The 17,061-nt window shown below is 36.5% G+C and overlaps 4 protein-coding genes, 1 long non-coding RNA gene and 1 pseudogene across 13 annotated transcripts; 3 read left to right on the forward strand and 3 right to left on the reverse strand.

Annotated features, from left to right (window-relative positions):
• Positions 1-3,785: 3,785 nt before the first annotated feature.
• On the forward strand, positions 3,786-6,039 carry AT3G18840 (LOW protein: PPR containing-like protein; the record flags this gene model as incomplete). Of its 2 annotated transcripts, NM_001338360.1 has the most annotated exons (2): positions 3,849-5,896; positions 6,011-6,039. In NM_001338360.1, the coding sequence occupies one exon, from the start codon at positions 3,849-3,851 to the stop codon at positions 5,883-5,885; it is 2,037 nt and encodes a 678-aa protein (NP_001325455.1). The 2 variants fall into 2 exon arrangements, with proteins under 2 accessions (NP_001078182.2, NP_001325455.1); NM_001084713.3 differs by lacking the exon at positions 6,011-6,039 and having other exon boundaries at positions 3,786-5,885.
• A 124-nt stretch (positions 6,040-6,163) lies between these two features.
• On the reverse strand, positions 6,164-6,467 carry AT3G18845 (annotated as a pseudogene). Its single transcript has one exon.
• Positions 6,468-6,982: 515 nt separating this feature from the next.
• On the reverse strand, positions 6,983-9,083 carry LPAT5 (lysophosphatidyl acyltransferase 5). Of its 6 annotated transcripts, none has more exons than NM_001084715.1 (5): positions 8,961-9,010; positions 8,434-8,629; positions 7,938-8,364; positions 7,727-7,857; positions 7,066-7,622 (listed from the first exon to the last, which is right to left on the reverse strand). In NM_001084715.1, exons 2-5 carry the CDS (start codon positions 8,489-8,491, stop codon positions 7,180-7,182), a joined length of 1,059 nt encoding a protein of 352 aa, NP_001078184.1. In that variant the 5' UTR covers positions 8,492-8,629; positions 8,961-9,010; the 3' UTR covers positions 7,066-7,179. The 6 variants fall into 6 exon arrangements, with proteins under 6 accessions (NP_001030724.2, NP_974335.1, NP_188515.1 ...); NM_001338361.1 differs by having other exon boundaries at positions 7,085-7,622; positions 7,938-8,049; positions 8,584-8,629; positions 8,961-8,990; NM_001035647.3 differs by having other exon boundaries at positions 6,983-7,622; positions 7,938-8,629; positions 8,825-8,961.
• Positions 9,084-9,318: 235 nt separating this feature from the next.
• AT3G18860 (transducin family protein / WD-40 repeat family protein) lies at positions 9,319-16,204 on the forward strand. Of its 2 annotated transcripts, none has more exons than NM_112772.3 (22): positions 9,319-9,490; positions 9,929-10,260; positions 10,577-10,680; positions 10,898-10,966; positions 11,177-11,237; positions 11,452-11,591; positions 12,013-12,202; positions 12,377-12,438; positions 12,615-12,703; positions 13,181-13,253; positions 13,334-13,393; positions 13,490-13,636; positions 13,724-13,762; positions 13,866-13,903; positions 13,989-14,075; positions 14,180-14,345; positions 14,667-14,744; positions 14,854-14,990; positions 15,250-15,326; positions 15,449-15,518; positions 15,724-15,789; positions 15,872-16,204. In NM_112772.3, the coding sequence occupies exons 1-22, from the start codon at positions 9,425-9,427 to the stop codon at positions 16,001-16,003; spliced, it is 2,283 nt and encodes a 760-aa protein (NP_566620.1). In that variant the 5' UTR covers positions 9,319-9,424; the 3' UTR covers positions 16,004-16,204. The 2 variants fall into 2 exon arrangements, with proteins under 2 accessions (NP_566620.1, NP_850612.1); NM_180281.2 differs by having other exon boundaries at positions 9,333-9,490; positions 15,449-15,522; positions 15,728-15,789.
• On the reverse strand, positions 16,036-16,994 carry AT3G18870 (Mitochondrial transcription termination factor family protein). The gene has a single exon (NM_112773.3). It carries the CDS (start codon positions 16,988-16,990, stop codon positions 16,166-16,168), a length of 825 nt encoding a protein of 274 aa, NP_188517.1. The 5' UTR covers positions 16,991-16,994; the 3' UTR covers positions 16,036-16,165.
• Positions 16,650-16,890, forward strand: AT3G03785. Its single transcript, NR_141036.1, has one exon. It is a non-coding gene; the product is annotated as an other RNA (long non-coding RNA).
• Positions 16,995-17,061: the final 67 nt, after the last annotated feature.

Consider the following 17,061-nt stretch of genomic DNA (forward strand, 5'->3'; position numbering starts at 1 on the left):
TACTATAACGATCGTATTTTCAGTCTTCTAATAAAAATTTAGGAGTGTTTATTATTTTAAAATATACAAATACTTCAGAATGATTTATAATGATTAATGCAAACAAATCGCTTGTGATGCATTTGTTCATCCCGACCACAGTCACCATTCAAACCCTAAAGTAAAGGGTCCTTCGCCGGGTCAACACACACAACAGTCCAAGACCACATGTATTGATTCCCGAAGACGATAATAGGTAATTTAATCATTCTAATAATGATGTTAAAAGATTCCTGCAAAATTTTGTATTATATGTTTGTTTGAATATATATATCACTGATATACTACAATATTTGATATTTGTGGATACTTGCAAGAAACAATCAAGCAGAGAAGTCGTTGGCTTACGAGAGCAATCGCTGTTATGAAGACTATGAATTTTCAAAACAACTTGCGTACCTTGTAGACTCTTTTAGTTTAGTTACAAGGAAAAAATTAAACAAGTGATTATCAAAAGTATTTCGTCCTCTTGAGATGTCAAATCCTCGTTTATTTTAATTCCTCTATTCTTAAACTTCGGGAGTAATATCATTATATACATGACACATATTGTGCATGATAATCTTAAATTAATGAAAATTATGAATATGTTTTACATATGATCAAGAAAAATGTACAATGCATATGACTGAATATAGTGAGCAAATACATAAGAAATGCGTTTGGTTTTTTCTGGATGACATCAGTTTATTAAATTTCTATACTATCTTTGGTTTCTTCCGGATGAGATAAGAGCCACGATTTATGAAGACATCAGTTTCTCAGCTTATCATATATACTTTAGTCTTTTGTGATCTTTCTACTAATTTACTATTACTTTTTTCTAAGTGCTTCCTTCATAATTCGTGGTTCTCTCACTATGATAATTAGCGTGTATCATGTAATGTTAAGGTAAATATTTTCATATAACCTTTATGAGCAACGATTTAACAATATTACTTTTAGAGTGATATTGTAGTTATCAATTTACCATATTAGAAAGAAACAAATCCAATAATTGAAAAAGTAGCAAATGGTGAAGTGGGCCAAGTACTAGCAGAAAAGGCAGCCATCATATGTGACCATAAGATCGGGCAGCTCGTAATTTTGGACTTCTATACCCCTTTTCGCATTTCCAGTGATGACTTTACAAATATAATGTAAATGATAAAATCATATAGTTTTTTTTTTTTTTCTGTGTGACTCTTGTCAGTATAATATCAGAATTGTTAACAATTTTCCTTATCAACTAATGCATCAGATAGACATCAGAAAAATCTTATCTATCATTTAATATCATCATCACCTATTTTACAAATGATAAAAAGCGTCCGTATTCAAAATCGGTCGACTTCAAAGTTGACTCCGAAGAGTAATATCTATGCAGTTGAGTTGGACCATCATTCAATAAGACAATACTTATTTGTTTTTCTAAAAACTTAGCGTAGTCTAGAAATTCAACTACTTTATTTTATCAGCATGATTAATATTATTAATTAGTTTGGAACATTTTATAACATGTCCAACGTAGAACAAAATCAACATATATGATTGTATTTGAAAGAAGAAACAAAAAAAAAAAAACTAATTACGATCGATCTCGCATTTTGATTTGTGTGAATTTGGATCCCTGATTAATTAGTTATAGCCTTATAGGTATGATGATATTTAAGCAAGATGTGTAGAGTTCCACCTAACCTTCTTCTATACTTAGAAAAGTCCACTATATTTAAAAAAGTCAACCACGTGTTTTGATATTTTGTGCTTCTATTTATTTTGAAAAGTATGTCTATTTATTACGTTTTGAATTTGTTAGATCTTGAAGATGATGAGAGGATAATATATATTTGTTCAACAAAATAGTAGAAGTGACAAAGTATATATACCATATATTGAGTATGTTGGGACAAAAACTAGTAATTCATATTATAGTAAGTTACGGATTACGTGGGAGCTAAAATTGATAAGAAAGATGGTTTATGGTAACACATCATGAAATATGATATTGTCGGAAAGTGGAATCTACAGAGCCCGCTTAAGTTTTTAATTTTTTTGTTTTGTTTTTGTTTTAAAACTTTTAATTATGAAAAGATATGTATTAAACATGTTACAGTATACACATATGGATTCCTCAGCTGGATATATACGTGAATCCAAGTTTCTGACAACTTAAGATGCTCTAAGACCAGCTATTATCAAACAAGTTATTATATATTTCGTTTAAACAATTTGTTTACATTGATCGGAAGTTATAAGAAATTAAATCCTCATAAAATACATATTTTCTATATATGGACGTAATACACATATATTAATCTGAGTTTCTACCATATACGAATAAAAGGAGAATTTGTTCACGTTGAATAAAGCAAATGGTGTCACATCCACAATCAATCACAACATATAGGGGATTTGTTGGGCCACGACTTAAATCAAAACAAAACAAATGTTCCTATCGATTTAAACATACCACAAATTCATAAAGCTCTCACTCTTTGTGGTTTCTATTGACTTAATTAAAACTCAGTAGTCGTTCAAGACTACCACAATTTTGTTTTCTTTTGCTACCGGTATTTATTATATATAACTCGTATGATAGTATCTGCTTAACGTTTTGCGTGGTTTGTTGTTTATGGTTTGATAAGTGATTGAAATTCTTCACGTACCGCAGGAAAAAAAGAAGAAGGATTTTAGTGGTTGACTAGACGTACAATTAGAGAAATAATGGATTGATGTTTAATAATATATGAAATTAGTAATGTTTTGGTCGATATTATCAAACAAATATAGGTTAGATGTTAATTAGAAAGATTATAAGGAAAATGAAATTATGAAAATCATAGATTCAAAAACGATTTTCGAGAATATATATTTCTGTTTTTATTGATATTGAACTTGCATATTAATCTATAAAATCTAAAGGCAATTGATCGGATATATATATAGGAAATATCTTTGTCCAAATTGAAATATTATTACATAAGCAGGCATGTGACATGTGATGTAAGTGAAAAACTAGAGATGAGTGGATTTGTGGACCTGTTAAAGCTGTAGACTTGTCAAATATGCATCTAGACAAACTAAATTAAAAAGAGTTCTTATAATGTGTTTTCTATGTGGAATATTCGACATCACACCAATTAGGTAAATCATGTAATAATTTTGAACATCATCATTGTGAACAAATGATTGTATAAGTACTGGGAACAAATAATTTCTCCATGTCTATTTTGTTTAACATATTAATTTATTTTTTTATCGGATGTCCCTGAAGAGTGAAGGATATTGATGGGTCGTTCCATGGAGTGATGGAGGTTGACACTCATCAAAGAATCCCGATCATTCATCACCATAACTGCCAAAAACTCCATGGCTGTTTCTGCTTTGGCTTGAGCAAGGTGCTTCCTTGTATTTAAACTCTCATCTTTGGATAACGTGTTCCAATTTTTGCAAACCAATCACACTACTCTCACAGATTTCGTTGGAAGCCTAGCGAGCACATCCTCTGCCAAATCCCTTGGAAGATCGGACAGCATCTTCTTCAGCAAGGATCGATGTAAAGCAAATAAGTTAGGGTTAAAGCTTAAGAAGCAAGTCTCCTCTGCTTCTGGTGGTTACAAATTTGAAGCCACATAAAACCCTAGCTGAATTTGCGTCAAGGAAAACAATCATCGGCTTTAGAATAATAAATTAAAATCTAATCTAATGGGCTTTTAATGTGGCCCAAGGTATAATTCAAATAAGATTTCAGCCCAACAATATTTTCGATATATAACTCAACAAGACATCAAATTGGCAATATGTCTAGTCTATAGGTCTGAAAACTGGACATGAAGTGCTTAAAGGATGGGTTTTTGCATCACATTCGCTCCATTAAATCTGGTTCAACCTTAACCGCAGTCTCCTCGAATCAACTTGTTAACCTATACTCAAAAAGTGGTTTATTGCGAGAAGCACGGAACGTGTTCGACGAAATGCTTGAAAGAAACGTTTACTCATGGAACGCAGTGATCGCAGCCTACGTAAAGTTCAACAACGTGAAGGAAGCGCGTGAATTGTTCGAAAGTGATAATTGTGAACGAGATTTAATTACGTACAACACTCTGCTTTCAGGGTTTGCCAAAACTGATGGGTGTGAGAGTGAAGCTATTGAGATGTTTGGTGAGATGCATAGGAAGGAGAAGGATGATATTTGGATAGATGATTTCACTGTCACTACTATGGTTAAACTTTCTGCAAAGTTAACCAATGTGTTTTACGGCGAACAGTTGCATGGAGTTTTGGTGAAAACAGGGAATGATGGAACTAAGTTTGCCGTTAGTTCTCTCATTCACATGTATTCGAAATGTGGGAAGTTTAAGGAAGTCTGTAATATATTTAACGGATCGTGTGTTGAGTTTGTTGATAGTGTGGCTAGGAACGCAATGATTGCAGCTTATTGCAGAGAAGGTGACATTGATAAAGCTTTGAGTGTATTCTGGAGAAATCCAGAACTGAATGATACAATTTCTTGGAATACATTGATTGCAGGGTATGCACAGAATGGTTATGAAGAAGAAGCTTTGAAGATGGCTGTTAGTATGGAGGAAAATGGGTTGAAATGGGACGAACACAGTTTCGGTGCTGTACTAAATGTTCTGAGTAGTTTAAAGAGCCTGAAGATTGGGAAGGAAGTACATGCTAGGGTATTGAAGAATGGATCATATTCTAATAAATTTGTTAGCAGTGGAATTGTTGATGTTTATTGCAAGTGTGGAAATATGAAGTATGCAGAGTCTGCTCATTTGTTATATGGTTTTGGAAACTTGTATTCAGCTTCTTCAATGATCGTGGGCTACTCGTCTCAGGGGAAGATGGTGGAAGCGAAAAGGTTATTTGATTCTTTATCTGAAAAGAATCTAGTGGTCTGGACTGCAATGTTTTTGGGATATCTTAATTTACGTCAACCTGATTCTGTGCTTGAGCTTGCTCGTGCGTTTATAGCCAATGAGACTAATACTCCTGATTCTTTGGTCATGGTCAGCGTCCTTGGTGCATGCTCTTTACAAGCTTATATGGAACCGGGGAAGGAGATTCACGGTCACAGCTTGAGAACAGGCATTTTAATGGATAAAAAACTTGTTACTGCATTTGTTGACATGTATTCAAAATGTGGAAATGTTGAGTATGCTGAAAGGATCTTTGACAGTAGCTTCGAGAGAGACACAGTTATGTACAACGCAATGATAGCTGGTTGTGCTCATCATGGTCATGAAGCCAAATCTTTCCAGCACTTTGAAGACATGACTGAGGGTGGATTCAAGCCAGATGAAATCACGTTTATGGCCCTCCTATCAGCTTGTCGTCACCGCGGCTTAGTTCTAGAAGGTGAGAAATACTTCAAGTCGATGATAGAGGCTTACAACATATCTCCCGAGACTGGTCACTATACCTGCATGATAGATTTGTATGGAAAGGCCTATAGGTTAGACAAAGCCATAGAGCTTATGGAAGGTATTGATCAAGTTGAAAAAGATGCCGTTATTCTTGGAGCATTTTTAAATGCTTGTAGCTGGAATAAGAATACAGAGCTTGTGAAGGAAGTCGAAGAGAAATTGTTAGTCATTGAAGGATCTAACGGGTCTCGCTATATTCAAATAGCTAACGCTTATGCCTCCTCTGGTAGATGGGATGAGATGCAACGGATACGGCATCAAATGAGAGGGAAGGAGCTGGAAATTTTTTCTGGGTGCAGCTGGGCTAATATAGATAAACAATTTCATATGTTTACTTCATCTGACATTTCCCATTATGAAACAGAAGCTATATATGCGATGCTACATTTTGTGACCAAGGATTTGTCTGAAATAGATGAAATCATGATTTAATAGACAGAGAGGTATCAATTTTCTGTACATAAATTATATATCACTCACATGACCGAAGGTTGATGATCTCTGTCTTTTGTGCTTTAACGGTCAACATTTTTGTTTTGTTTATTATTTTGAAGTAGGCGGGAAAAAACAAGCAGCACCAGCACAAAGTGAAGAAAACAACAACAGAAACAACATCAGGCAGAGACCAACAACAACAACATCAATATAAATCAGTATAAGAAAACCATGAAAACCAAACCACAAAGCGAAACCTTCCGAAAGAAAACCTACTAGCAAGTTGCAGCAGCTAATCCACACTTCTCCGGGAGTTTCTCAGCGAGGTCAAAGCTCGATATCACGGACATTGATACTGTCTTTATGCTTACAGAGGCACTGGAAATCGGCCTTGGACAGGGCATTGCAGCAAGGGCCCAAGGGATCAATTCCGGTGGTCATTGGGTTCCTAGCCTACACATAGGGCTTGCAAGAGTTCAGACAAGTAGAAGTCATACCGCAGAAGATCTGTCCGGTTGCTGCCGTGAGTGTAAAGGCAAGAACCAAGGTAAGAACGATAAGCTTAGTGTTTGGCTCCATGGCTTTATATACTTTGAGAGAGTATTTACCTAAATGTCTTTTCAACAATTTGTTGGGTTTGCTCTTCTCTTAGCTTAGGATAGGCTATACTACCTGCTTCATAGGGTTTATATTGAGAGAATAGGCACGTAACTGGTGAGATTTAGATAAAACGAAATTATAATTTTAACATGAAAGCATGTTCACAGGCTTTTGATATTATTCAGTATCCATATTCATGAGCACATGTAGTGGAAATATCGAATGTCGAAAATGGTCTATACTATAGAGTAAGAAGACCCGTGAGACATTGACATTACTATGTTCCAATGTGATAACTCGTCACGGGTGTTTTGGTGGCCTCAAATTTTCTTAGGGGCTCAAATTCAATTTAATTGCTTTCACATGCACAGTATGTAGGTACTTGTACTTGATATATCTTGGAAGCATTATCCCAATTTGACAATTTATTAATGAGAATAGTTGGTGGTCGGCTCTGTGAGTTATGTAGCAGGCAAAATGTGTCTTATGGTTGTATTTTGTGTTTTATTATCCCAAGCTATGATCTAACATGTGTAGATGAATGTATGAAGACATTCTAAAATAGAGCTAATCATATATTGCAGCTTGACCTCACATTGCATAAGTAGAAAGTGGATTGATTCTTAACCCCGAAATACAAAAGTAAAAAATATTCCATCATGTGAAGTTGTGAACTGAAAGCAATGAAAGTTTATTTGTTTACTAATTTGAGGGAATTTTTTGCAGTCTCAACAAGTGGAACAGAACGAAGATTGAAATGCGTAGCAGAGGTCAAGTAGACACAGGCCAAAGAGACATAAATCCTGAACCAAATCATTGATGAGAAGAAGGTGAGATGTGTACAGATGGTGGTGAAGGCAATCACTGCCAAACAGTTTATGAGGTACTTCTTTGTGTTGAACTCTTTCTCTGTTCCTTCGTTAGGGAAATGACCATTGGAGTAAAAGTCATTGAGCAGCTGGTCTTTGAGCTGGAATGTGTTCATTAACCAAGCATTGATGTCCTTTTCTTGATTTGGGATTTGGGTCAGGTTGATACGACGGATGTGGATGTGAACTTCTGATGGCTCAATTCCATAAACGTTGTCTAAGAAAGATGGGCAGCGGGTTTTATAACCGATGGTCACATCATAAACTGCAAGTGCAATAGTGTTGCATCAGAGTTTGCGTTTTTCAAGAAGAGAGGAAAGGCCTAGGATCTTAAATCACTGATGCAAACCAGCAAAAGTATAGACAAACCTGCGTCAAGTGAGCAACTCAGTTCTTGCAAGCAGGAGACGAAACCTTTTGTCCTGGGAAGCAGCACGTTGTTCAGTATCGGAAGGCCATTTTCAGCAGCAAATTTCTTACTCCTTTGGCATTTAGCCTCTCTGCATAAAGTTCCATTGTAAAATGCTTTTAACTAAAAGGTCTCTAAACAAGAATGATACTCCAAAGAAAGGAAACGTACGTGTAATCTGTGCCCTCGGGGAAAAGAGCAAGCCATAAAGCGTCTCGGGGATCCTTAAAACTCGAAACTATCTGTCTCAAGTTTGCTTCATCGACTTCCCATCTCCTCTCAACTGGAATAAACTCAAAGAGGTGAAACGCCCAACCAAAGAGAGGTAATTTCATCAAACTACTCTTAAGCACATATTTGATATTCCCAATCTGGCCTTTACGCAGTGCAAGATCCCAGAAGTACATCCAATCAACTTCTGTTCGGTGGTTTGCAATGAGCAATACTCGATCCTCGCAAGGAACCTTATCACCAGAGAAGATAACTTTGGTTTTGTTAATCTTCTCAAAGAGGAAAGGCCACAAGGCGAGCCACGAGCCAAAGAAGAAGGAAACACATTTACGGCTATAGCGAATGCTGAAAAGCCTCAACACTACAGCTGATAAGAACCCCCAGAATATCAACATCATAAAAGCTGTTGAAACTAACACCATCAGACATATTATACCTCTTAACACTCTAATCAGAGACAACTTATCAGAATTTGGTACACTCTTTTTTTCCATTTTATACACCTTAAGATAATCTAATTAACCTCCCCCTTCTAGTCTTCTATTCTTGATGCAATGAATCACAAAGTTCATGAATTTCCTGTTACCAGAATCACCATCAGAGCTCATATGGTTGAACACAACATACTTCACCTGCAGGTAATGATCAAAGACACATCAAAATAAGAATCGATAGCAAAGTACTTTATCAACAGAAAACGAAAACAATGTCTTGTAATTTAATAGACTTATTCAAATTCATACAATCTGATTAATGTTGGATTAAAATAAAGAAGAAGCTTGTATTCTCAAACACATATATACATTGTCTAAAACAAAAACTCTCACCAAGATAATCAAGATTCAAGCACAAATCTCAGTGAGGATTAAAAAAGCCAATCAAGAACACAGCATTTGTAAAATTTATTATTGGAAAAAAGAAATTCAGACAGAGAAAGGAACCAGATAGAAGAAGACAGCTTACCATGGAACTGAGCTTCCAGGTTTTATTTATAAACAAACAGTGCAGAAGAAGAAGAATTTAATGGCCGAGAAAAATATCATGAAGGACTACGATCGTTTTGTGAAAATAGGCTCAGAGGTTGTTGCTAATTACGGTCTATGCCACTTCTCGTAGAAAGTAGTACTCTTAGGAAGGTGAGGAAATTTAAACCACTGTCCCCTCCTTTTTCGTCATTATTAAATTCGACACGTCATCGTGTTTCATTGTTCCCTTTATTCAGCTTATTATTATTTTCAGTCTATCAATTGGGCCGGGCTTTGAAAGCCCACAAAGGTTATTTATTATACGTTTATCCTTATATAAAAGAAAGGAAATAAGAAATTAGTTTTTCTCCTGCAGAGTGTTTCTCCTTCCTCAAGTCACTTTTTGAGTCGCAGCAATTTGGCGTTTGGTATCTCTCAATCTGCTGCTTCTCCTTCTCAGTCATGGTCATGGATATCGATTTCAACGAGTACAAGCTCAGGTGCGAGCTTCATGGCCACGATGATGATGTAAGATCTCTTTGCTAAATCCACTTCTTCTTTCTACTGTTTTGATTTCTCGTTTTCGTGATCGATTCTACTCTAGATTTTGAAATTAAGTCTTGTATTCAGTAGGGTTCAGCAAAATTCACCCTCGTGATTCCAATTTCACTGTTCCGCTTTTGATCCAGGGTTTTTCAATTCAATGAGCTGATTTGATAGTTAGTGTGAAGCTTTGTTTTGATTAGTTTTATTATTAGGTTGACTTCTCAACGAATTTGTACTCAATTTGAGAATTTTATCTAATAGGGTTTGATGTTTAACCTTGCGTGCCAATGGCATTAATATAGATCAAATTTATACAATTTTTCGGCAGGAGTGTGATTGTCTTTATGCTATTGAGCTTATGCAATTGAATAATAACTGTGATTGTGACAATGGAAACTCATGGTTTATCAACATCTTCAGGTTCGTGGGATTTGTGTGTGTAATGATGAGAATATAGCTACTTCATCAAGAGATAGGACCATAAGGGTTTGGTCACTGGATCCATCTGATAAGCGCAAGTATACCTCCGAGAAAATTCTGCTGGGTCATACTAGCTTTGTTGGGCCACTTGCATGGATCCCACCAACTGATGAATACCCTGAAGGAAGACTTGTCTCTGGGAGTATGGATACTTTCGTTTTTGTTTGGAATCTGATGAATGGAGAGAATATTCAGACATTGAAGGGTCATCAGATGCAAGTCACTGGTGTTGCTATTGATAATGAGGACATAGTTTCATCTTCAGTTGATCAGTAAGTCCTCCTGTTCATGTAATTTCCTTAGTATGACATTTACCAACTGTTTAGTCAATAATGCCTCTTACTTAGTATCCAGTGAGTGTACTAGCCTGCGGTTTTCCTTCACTGTTTCCCAGGAATTGTATCACATACAGGATATTATATGAATCTTAACCGTAGTTGTAAAGGTTTTATGAGTGTTAATTGTGTGCATTATTGTCTTGAGTAGCTTACTAGCTTTAGTAATACTGGGGTAAAGAGATCCATCAAATTTTGATTTACCCTCTACTGTTGTGTAATGTAACTTACATTTATTTATTTTTATTTGTAGAACCCTGAAACGATGGAGAAACGGTCAGCTTGTTGAATCTTGGGATGCACACCAGTCGCCTATCCAGGCAGTGATAAGGCTGCCATCTGGTGAGCTCGTTTCAGGTACATGATCCAGCTAAAGCTGTCATTTGATGCATTTGTTTCTGTTTTTTTTGTTGTTTTCTTGCTGCCATGGACTTCCTTATTCGATTGTATTTTCTAGTATGATCGTTTTGCAAGCTTAGGTTAAATGATTTTTTGGTTGTTCTTAAGATGCATATACTTCTTTTTGATTAGGCTTGACGGCATATTTTTCACTGATGTTACTTGTACTTACCAGGTTCAAGTGACGCCAGTCTCAAACTCTGGAAGGGTAAAACGAGTCTGCAAACTCTTTCAGGGCATACAGGTGAATTCATTACTCTCTCCCAAATTTCGTATCTCTCAAAATTTCCTTGTCAATATGAGAAACTGCATACCGGAAATAAGATAGAATCTGATACTAGCTGCTCTAAGATATCTTATCTTGTGAAGTGCCAAGACACTGGCCTGTTGTCAGGGATTCCTTGTTATTGGAGAAACTATTGTCTTATACAAGTATTTTTATTTTACAATGCAGATACTGTTAGAGGGTTAGCTGTGATGCCTGATTTAGGATTTCTTTCCGCATCACATGATGGGTAAGTTATTTGCTTCCAACAAACTCATGCCTTACTGAATTTCATTGTCCAAGTGAATCCTTATGTGCTTAACTCGAATTGTGTTGTCTTTTGCATGACCTGGATAAGTTTTGTGATCCGGGGATAATATGATACTTGAGTTTTCTCTTATTTATCCTTTCATGTGTTTGTACACAGCAAAGGTTGTAAATCACTATTTTATTTTTTCTAACAGTTCAATCAGGTTATGGGCACTAAGTGGCGAAGTTCTTCTTGAGATGGTTGGCCACACCTCCCTTGTTTATTCAGTTGACGCACATTCGTCTGGCCTTATTGTTAGTGCCAGTGAAGATCGTCATGCCAAGATATGGAAAGGTGATTACGGGTTCCTTAGTTTCTATTGATGCCTTGGCTGTTCTTCACTTATGTTTCACAGTTTTCTAGGTTATATGAGGTCTGAGATGTTTAAATTTGGAAAATATGTCTCCACTTTTCAGTATGTTGCTCGCTCTTAAAGTTTTCTTTCAATAATAAAGATGTCTATATATCATATTTTTGTGGAAGACGTGTTATAAATTTGATCACTTAGTTGCAACCTATGGAAAGTTAGTTGTTAGTATGTCAGACAGTAATCAACTGATCAGAAACCAGTTTGAAAGGCTCACGAAGATTGGTCTGCAATAGCTGTTATAATAGATATCACTTGCGAAAAGAGACTGACATTTTGGTTTAAAGCATGTTTAGATCTTATAGGTTGATCTATTGTTCTTACTTTGTTATTTTTGTTTTGGTACAGATGGAGTCTGCGTTCAGAGTTTGGAACACCCAGGCTGTATCTGGGATGCCAAGTTTTTGGAAACCGGAGATATTGTGACAGCATGTTCAGATGGAGTGGTTCGTGTTTGGACAGTACGTCATGATGCGATTGCAGATCAGATGGAGATTGATGCCTATGATTCCCAAATTTCTCAATACAAACTAAGCAGGTAATCTGATCATTTATGGTGATCTCTATTCTTATCGACTAAATTCTATGTCCATTGAGTTTTTTTTCTTCACGTGGCAATGCATATTATATGACCTGCTGACGGGGTATGCTTTCTTGTCTTTTATGCTCAAAATATAACTGCAAAGTATATGCGTGCTGTTCTTTATCTCAGGAAAAAGGTTGGCGGATTGAAACTTGACGAGCTGCCAGGGCTTGATTCTTTGACGTCACCAGGTACCATTTATTATCCAATTAATTGTAATATTAATGTTTCGTACGGGAGAAAGGCTAAATTTTAAAGAATCTCAAGAGAACACAAAGATAATTGATAGTGTCTGGCGATCAAATTTGAATAGATTAAGCTGGCATTCTTGTAACATCATCCTCTCTTATTTGATATATGTTCTCAGGTACCAGTGATGGCCAGACAAAAGTAGTAAGGGAAGGAGACAATGGTGTTGCTTATGCATGGAATATGAAAGAACAGAGATGGGACAAAGTAAGTAAACAGAATGAACTTTTATCTTTTTTTTTATTTGTCGACTGCATTTCGTTTTTGCTCTTGACCTGAATGCGGCTTTGCTATATATTAGATCGCATGCATGAATATACAGATAACTTCCCTTTGAAACAATTACCTTGAGGAATATTTGTTACTTTGTTCATCGAAAAGTTGCCATCGGATTAGGGCTTGTAATTTCCACGAATGAGCATGCTGTCTGGTCATAAATTGATAGCATGTACTGCCAGCAATTTGCCTTTTGCGAGGATTTTATTTAATGTGGCAACCCATACCTGAGAGGAAAATTTCATCTGATTTTGACTTCTGATCCTCCTTCGAAGTAGCAATCTCTTAAGTAGATAGCAAGTAAATGAGATAGATTTCTCTCTAACATTTGTTTGCATATGAAGGATTAAACATTGGCTTTTTAGTGTGGTAGAATGTTTTGAGTTCTCACTGCATGCCTTTTTTCAGATTGGTGAGGTTGTTGATGGCCCAGATGGTGTGGCTGATCGTCCAATTCACGAGGGAGTTCAATATGATTTTGGTTAGATTTTGACCTATTATGGAAACTTGAGAATCTCTCAAAATCGAAGAACAAAATTCTTAGCCCTTTTTTTTCTCTAGTTTTCGATGTTGACATTGGTGATGGGGAACCTATCCGGAAGCTACCTTACAATCGATCAGGTACCTGAATGCTCTTACTGGCCTTGTTTTATTACAAGTGCAACCACAAGAAACTGCTTCAGTTTTTGATACTTCAAATCTTTTCTTGTTTGGCAGACAATCCTTATGATGCAGCTGACAAGTGGCTTCTAAAAGAGAATCTCCCCTTTGCATATCGGCAGCAAATTGTTGAATTTATATTACAAAATTCTGGGCAGAAAGACTTCAACTTTAATCCATCTTTTCGTGATCCCTTCACCGGCGGTATAAAATTTTTGAAAATAATTGGTCTGAAATTTTGTTTTTAGGATTTTATTTTAATTTTGTGTTTTGCCTTTTATTGTGTAACAGCAAATGCTTATGTGCCTGGGCAAGCATCTCGTACAGCTGGTATGAATACACTGTCTGTGTCATTTTCACATAATACTTTCAATTTCTTCATTTCTTGTATTGTTCTTTTGCTGCCTCATGCTCTGACTCTTTTCTGTTGCAGCAACTCCGGCAAAACCTTTATACAAGCACATTCCAAAAGTACGCTGGTTCTCTTTCTTTATTAGTTATTACTGTTTAATGTTTCTAGCTTTTTGATCCTTTTTTCTTCCATAACTCTCTCCAGAGAGGTGTGCTAGTTTTCGATGCTGCTCAATATGACGGGATTCTGAAAAAGATGACAGAGTTCAATACTACTTTACGATCTGACGCAGTAAGCTTTCAGTATCAACTTTAGTCACACAAAATGATTAAATGGTTATTTTACTTATACTATTGTTGGTATTTATGTTTCTACAATTTTTCCATCTTTTGAAGGTAAACAATGACAAGTCCCTGACCGAACTCGAAGTATCCAGAGTAGGCGCAATCGTTAATATACTGAAGGACACATCACACTACCACTCTACCAATTTTGCTGACATGGATATTGCTTTGCTTTTGAAAGTGCTACAAGCATGGCCACCGGCAATGATGTTTCCTGGTTGGTCTTCTCTTGTCAATCAATTAGTCAAACAGAACTGTTTATTACATATTGAACTTTTGATGGTAGCCATATGTTTCTCAATATTATGAAGCCACAGCAAAGTCAGTTTTTTCCGAGATGCTTGTTAAACAATCTAAAATGAGATATGTTTTGGTTTATTTGGATGTTATTCTTGGTCTCCTTGTGTTTCTTTTGATGTTTCTTGCAGGCCATAAAGCATTTTGCCTTTCGCTGGCCACTTTATTTTTGTCTTTTGTTGGATATAGCCTTATGTTTATCTTGTGTCAAGCTCTTATACCTATGGTTTTGAATATGCAGCTACTGATATAGTAAGGATGCTCGTTTTGCATCATCATGGAGCAAGTCTACTTATCAAGCATGTGGAAAACAACAATGGTAATCATCTAATTCGTGAAGCTATGCTTTCTCAACATTAATGAAAGTACTAGCTAGTAGGTAATGTCCTTTATTAACTGGTATCTCTCTGTTACTATATATCAATCAGACCTGCTTTTGGATTTGATAAAGAAAGTTACAGAAGATTCTGCTCTTCCTGCAAATCTTTTAACGACTGTTCGTGTCCTTGTTAATCTATTCAAGAATTCTTCATTTCATTACTGGCTACAGACGCATCATAGTCAAGTAAGGACTCTTTCATTTCTATGATTTTATACCAGAACTAGGATGTGTGATGATCTCGATGAACCTACTAATTGGTTTAGCTGTGACTTGCAACCTGAGGAGAAATTTTTGGGTTTTATGTCTAATATACATTGCTTTTTTGCGTCTGGGCATATAAATTAAGTTTCTAATTACATTTAAACATAAGATAGTGCCTATACATGTGTGTGTTTATTATAATAATTTGAGAAGTGGTTTTAATTGCTGTGGATCAATGCAGATTCTTGATGCCTTCTCAAACTGTTATTCATCCCCAAATAAGAATCTGCAGTTGGCTTATTCGACGTTGCTTCTCAAGTAAGATCTCTCTTATATTACTTTCTTCTAGTTGGATTTTTGCCAAATTGTAGCTTTATTCTATTATTAAACTCTCTGTGGAGAAAGATCAAACCGTAATCTATGCTTTTGTTCTTCCTCAGTTATGCAGTGCTATTAATAGAAAAGAAGGATCAAGAAGGTCAAGCTCAAGTCCTTTCAGCAGCTTTGCAGGTACGCCTAAATTTGGTTATTTTTAACCACTGTTGCATACATCCAAATCCTATTCATCGTCACCGAGTTGAATCTCATCTGTTTTTATTTTGTCTCTGTCACTTGCACAAATCTCTGAGATCAAAGTAAAATCGGAGAAGACCAATGTACCAAATAGTTTATTATCATTTTTTTGGTGCTAAAAATATTTAACTTATTACTACAGGTAGCAGAAGAAGAAGCTGCAGATGTTGATTCCAAGTTCCGGAGTCTGGTAGCAATTGGCTCACTGGTTAGTTTCCGCAACAACTAGAGTAACGTAATCCACTTGTTGTTAATTACATAATTTAATCGGTGTGTGTTTGTAACAACAGATGCTTGAAGGTCTCGTGAAGAAGATAGCGATAGATTTTGATGTAGAGAGCATCGCAAAATCAGCGAAGGCGTCAAAGGAAGCCAAGATTGCAGAAGTTGGGGCCGATATCGATCTTGTAATTCGTCAGTAACCTTAAAAGAGAGTCTGTGATCGAACCCGGGATTTGAATTTTCAATGATTCCCTCAAGAATTTTCATATGATTCAAAATCACTTTTCCTTGAAATGCAATTCAACTTTTTTGTTTTCAGATTTCTGAATACTAACATATGTTAAAACTTAAAAGATTATGGCTTATGGCTTCCATTTTGAGTAGAATTTTTGATCACCCCACATTAACATTCTACTAAGCGAAACCCTAACGTTCTTCTTCTTCAAATGCCAATGTCTTGGCCTTATCCTCTTCCCCAAGCTAAACGCAAAATACTGCGGAAACTTCTTGAGCTCTTCAAGTTCTCTTTCCATGTCGTAAACGAGAAACTCGAACTTGGGCCTCAAGTTATCTTCAACACTGTATCCGAATATCGCCGGGATTCTCCCACAGACTCTAGCTGCTTCCTCGTGTTCGAAACCTATACTCTTCAAGAATCTCATCTTTGCTCTTAGCTTCTCAACTCTCGTGTTCAGCACGTGCGCGTTCGTCTTGCTGGCTCGGTTCAGATTCCGTACCCCTAGCTCCTTAAGGTAAACAAGCGTCGGTCTCAAGCAATACTCAACGTCGGAGAAGAGGATGTTCGGGCAATTTACGATTAAGCCCCTGGATTCTTCTGCGGAAGCTCCAAGCTCGCCGGTGAGAAAATCGAAGACGGGATCGAGTTTAGAGATGTCGAAAGTGGGCGAGAAGAGCTGTGGACAGAGGAAAACGAGGCGTGGGAAATCTTCGTCGGAGATTCCTTTCGATTTGAGGAGATTCACGGCGGAGAGGATAACGGAAAGATCATTCGCCGGAGGAGCAAGTCGGGGATTCTGAGGAACAATTCCGAGAGAAGAAAGGTGTCTTAGATTTTCACGGTGTGAGGTTTGGAATTTTAGATAGAGAGGCTTAGAGCTTGAAGGAGAAGGAGGAGACGAGAAAGACGAGAGAGGTTGAAGATGATGAAGTGAAGCAATAACAGCCATATCGATGATTCTTCACTTCTTACTTCTCATCCCGGTTCGATTTTATTTATATCTGTTAAATAAACCAGAAA

The sequence above is a fragment of the Arabidopsis thaliana genome, chromosome 3 (genome assembly GCF_000001735.4).
Source record: "Arabidopsis thaliana chromosome 3, partial sequence".
Taxonomy (NCBI): domain Eukaryota; kingdom Viridiplantae; phylum Streptophyta; class Magnoliopsida; order Brassicales; family Brassicaceae; genus Arabidopsis; species Arabidopsis thaliana.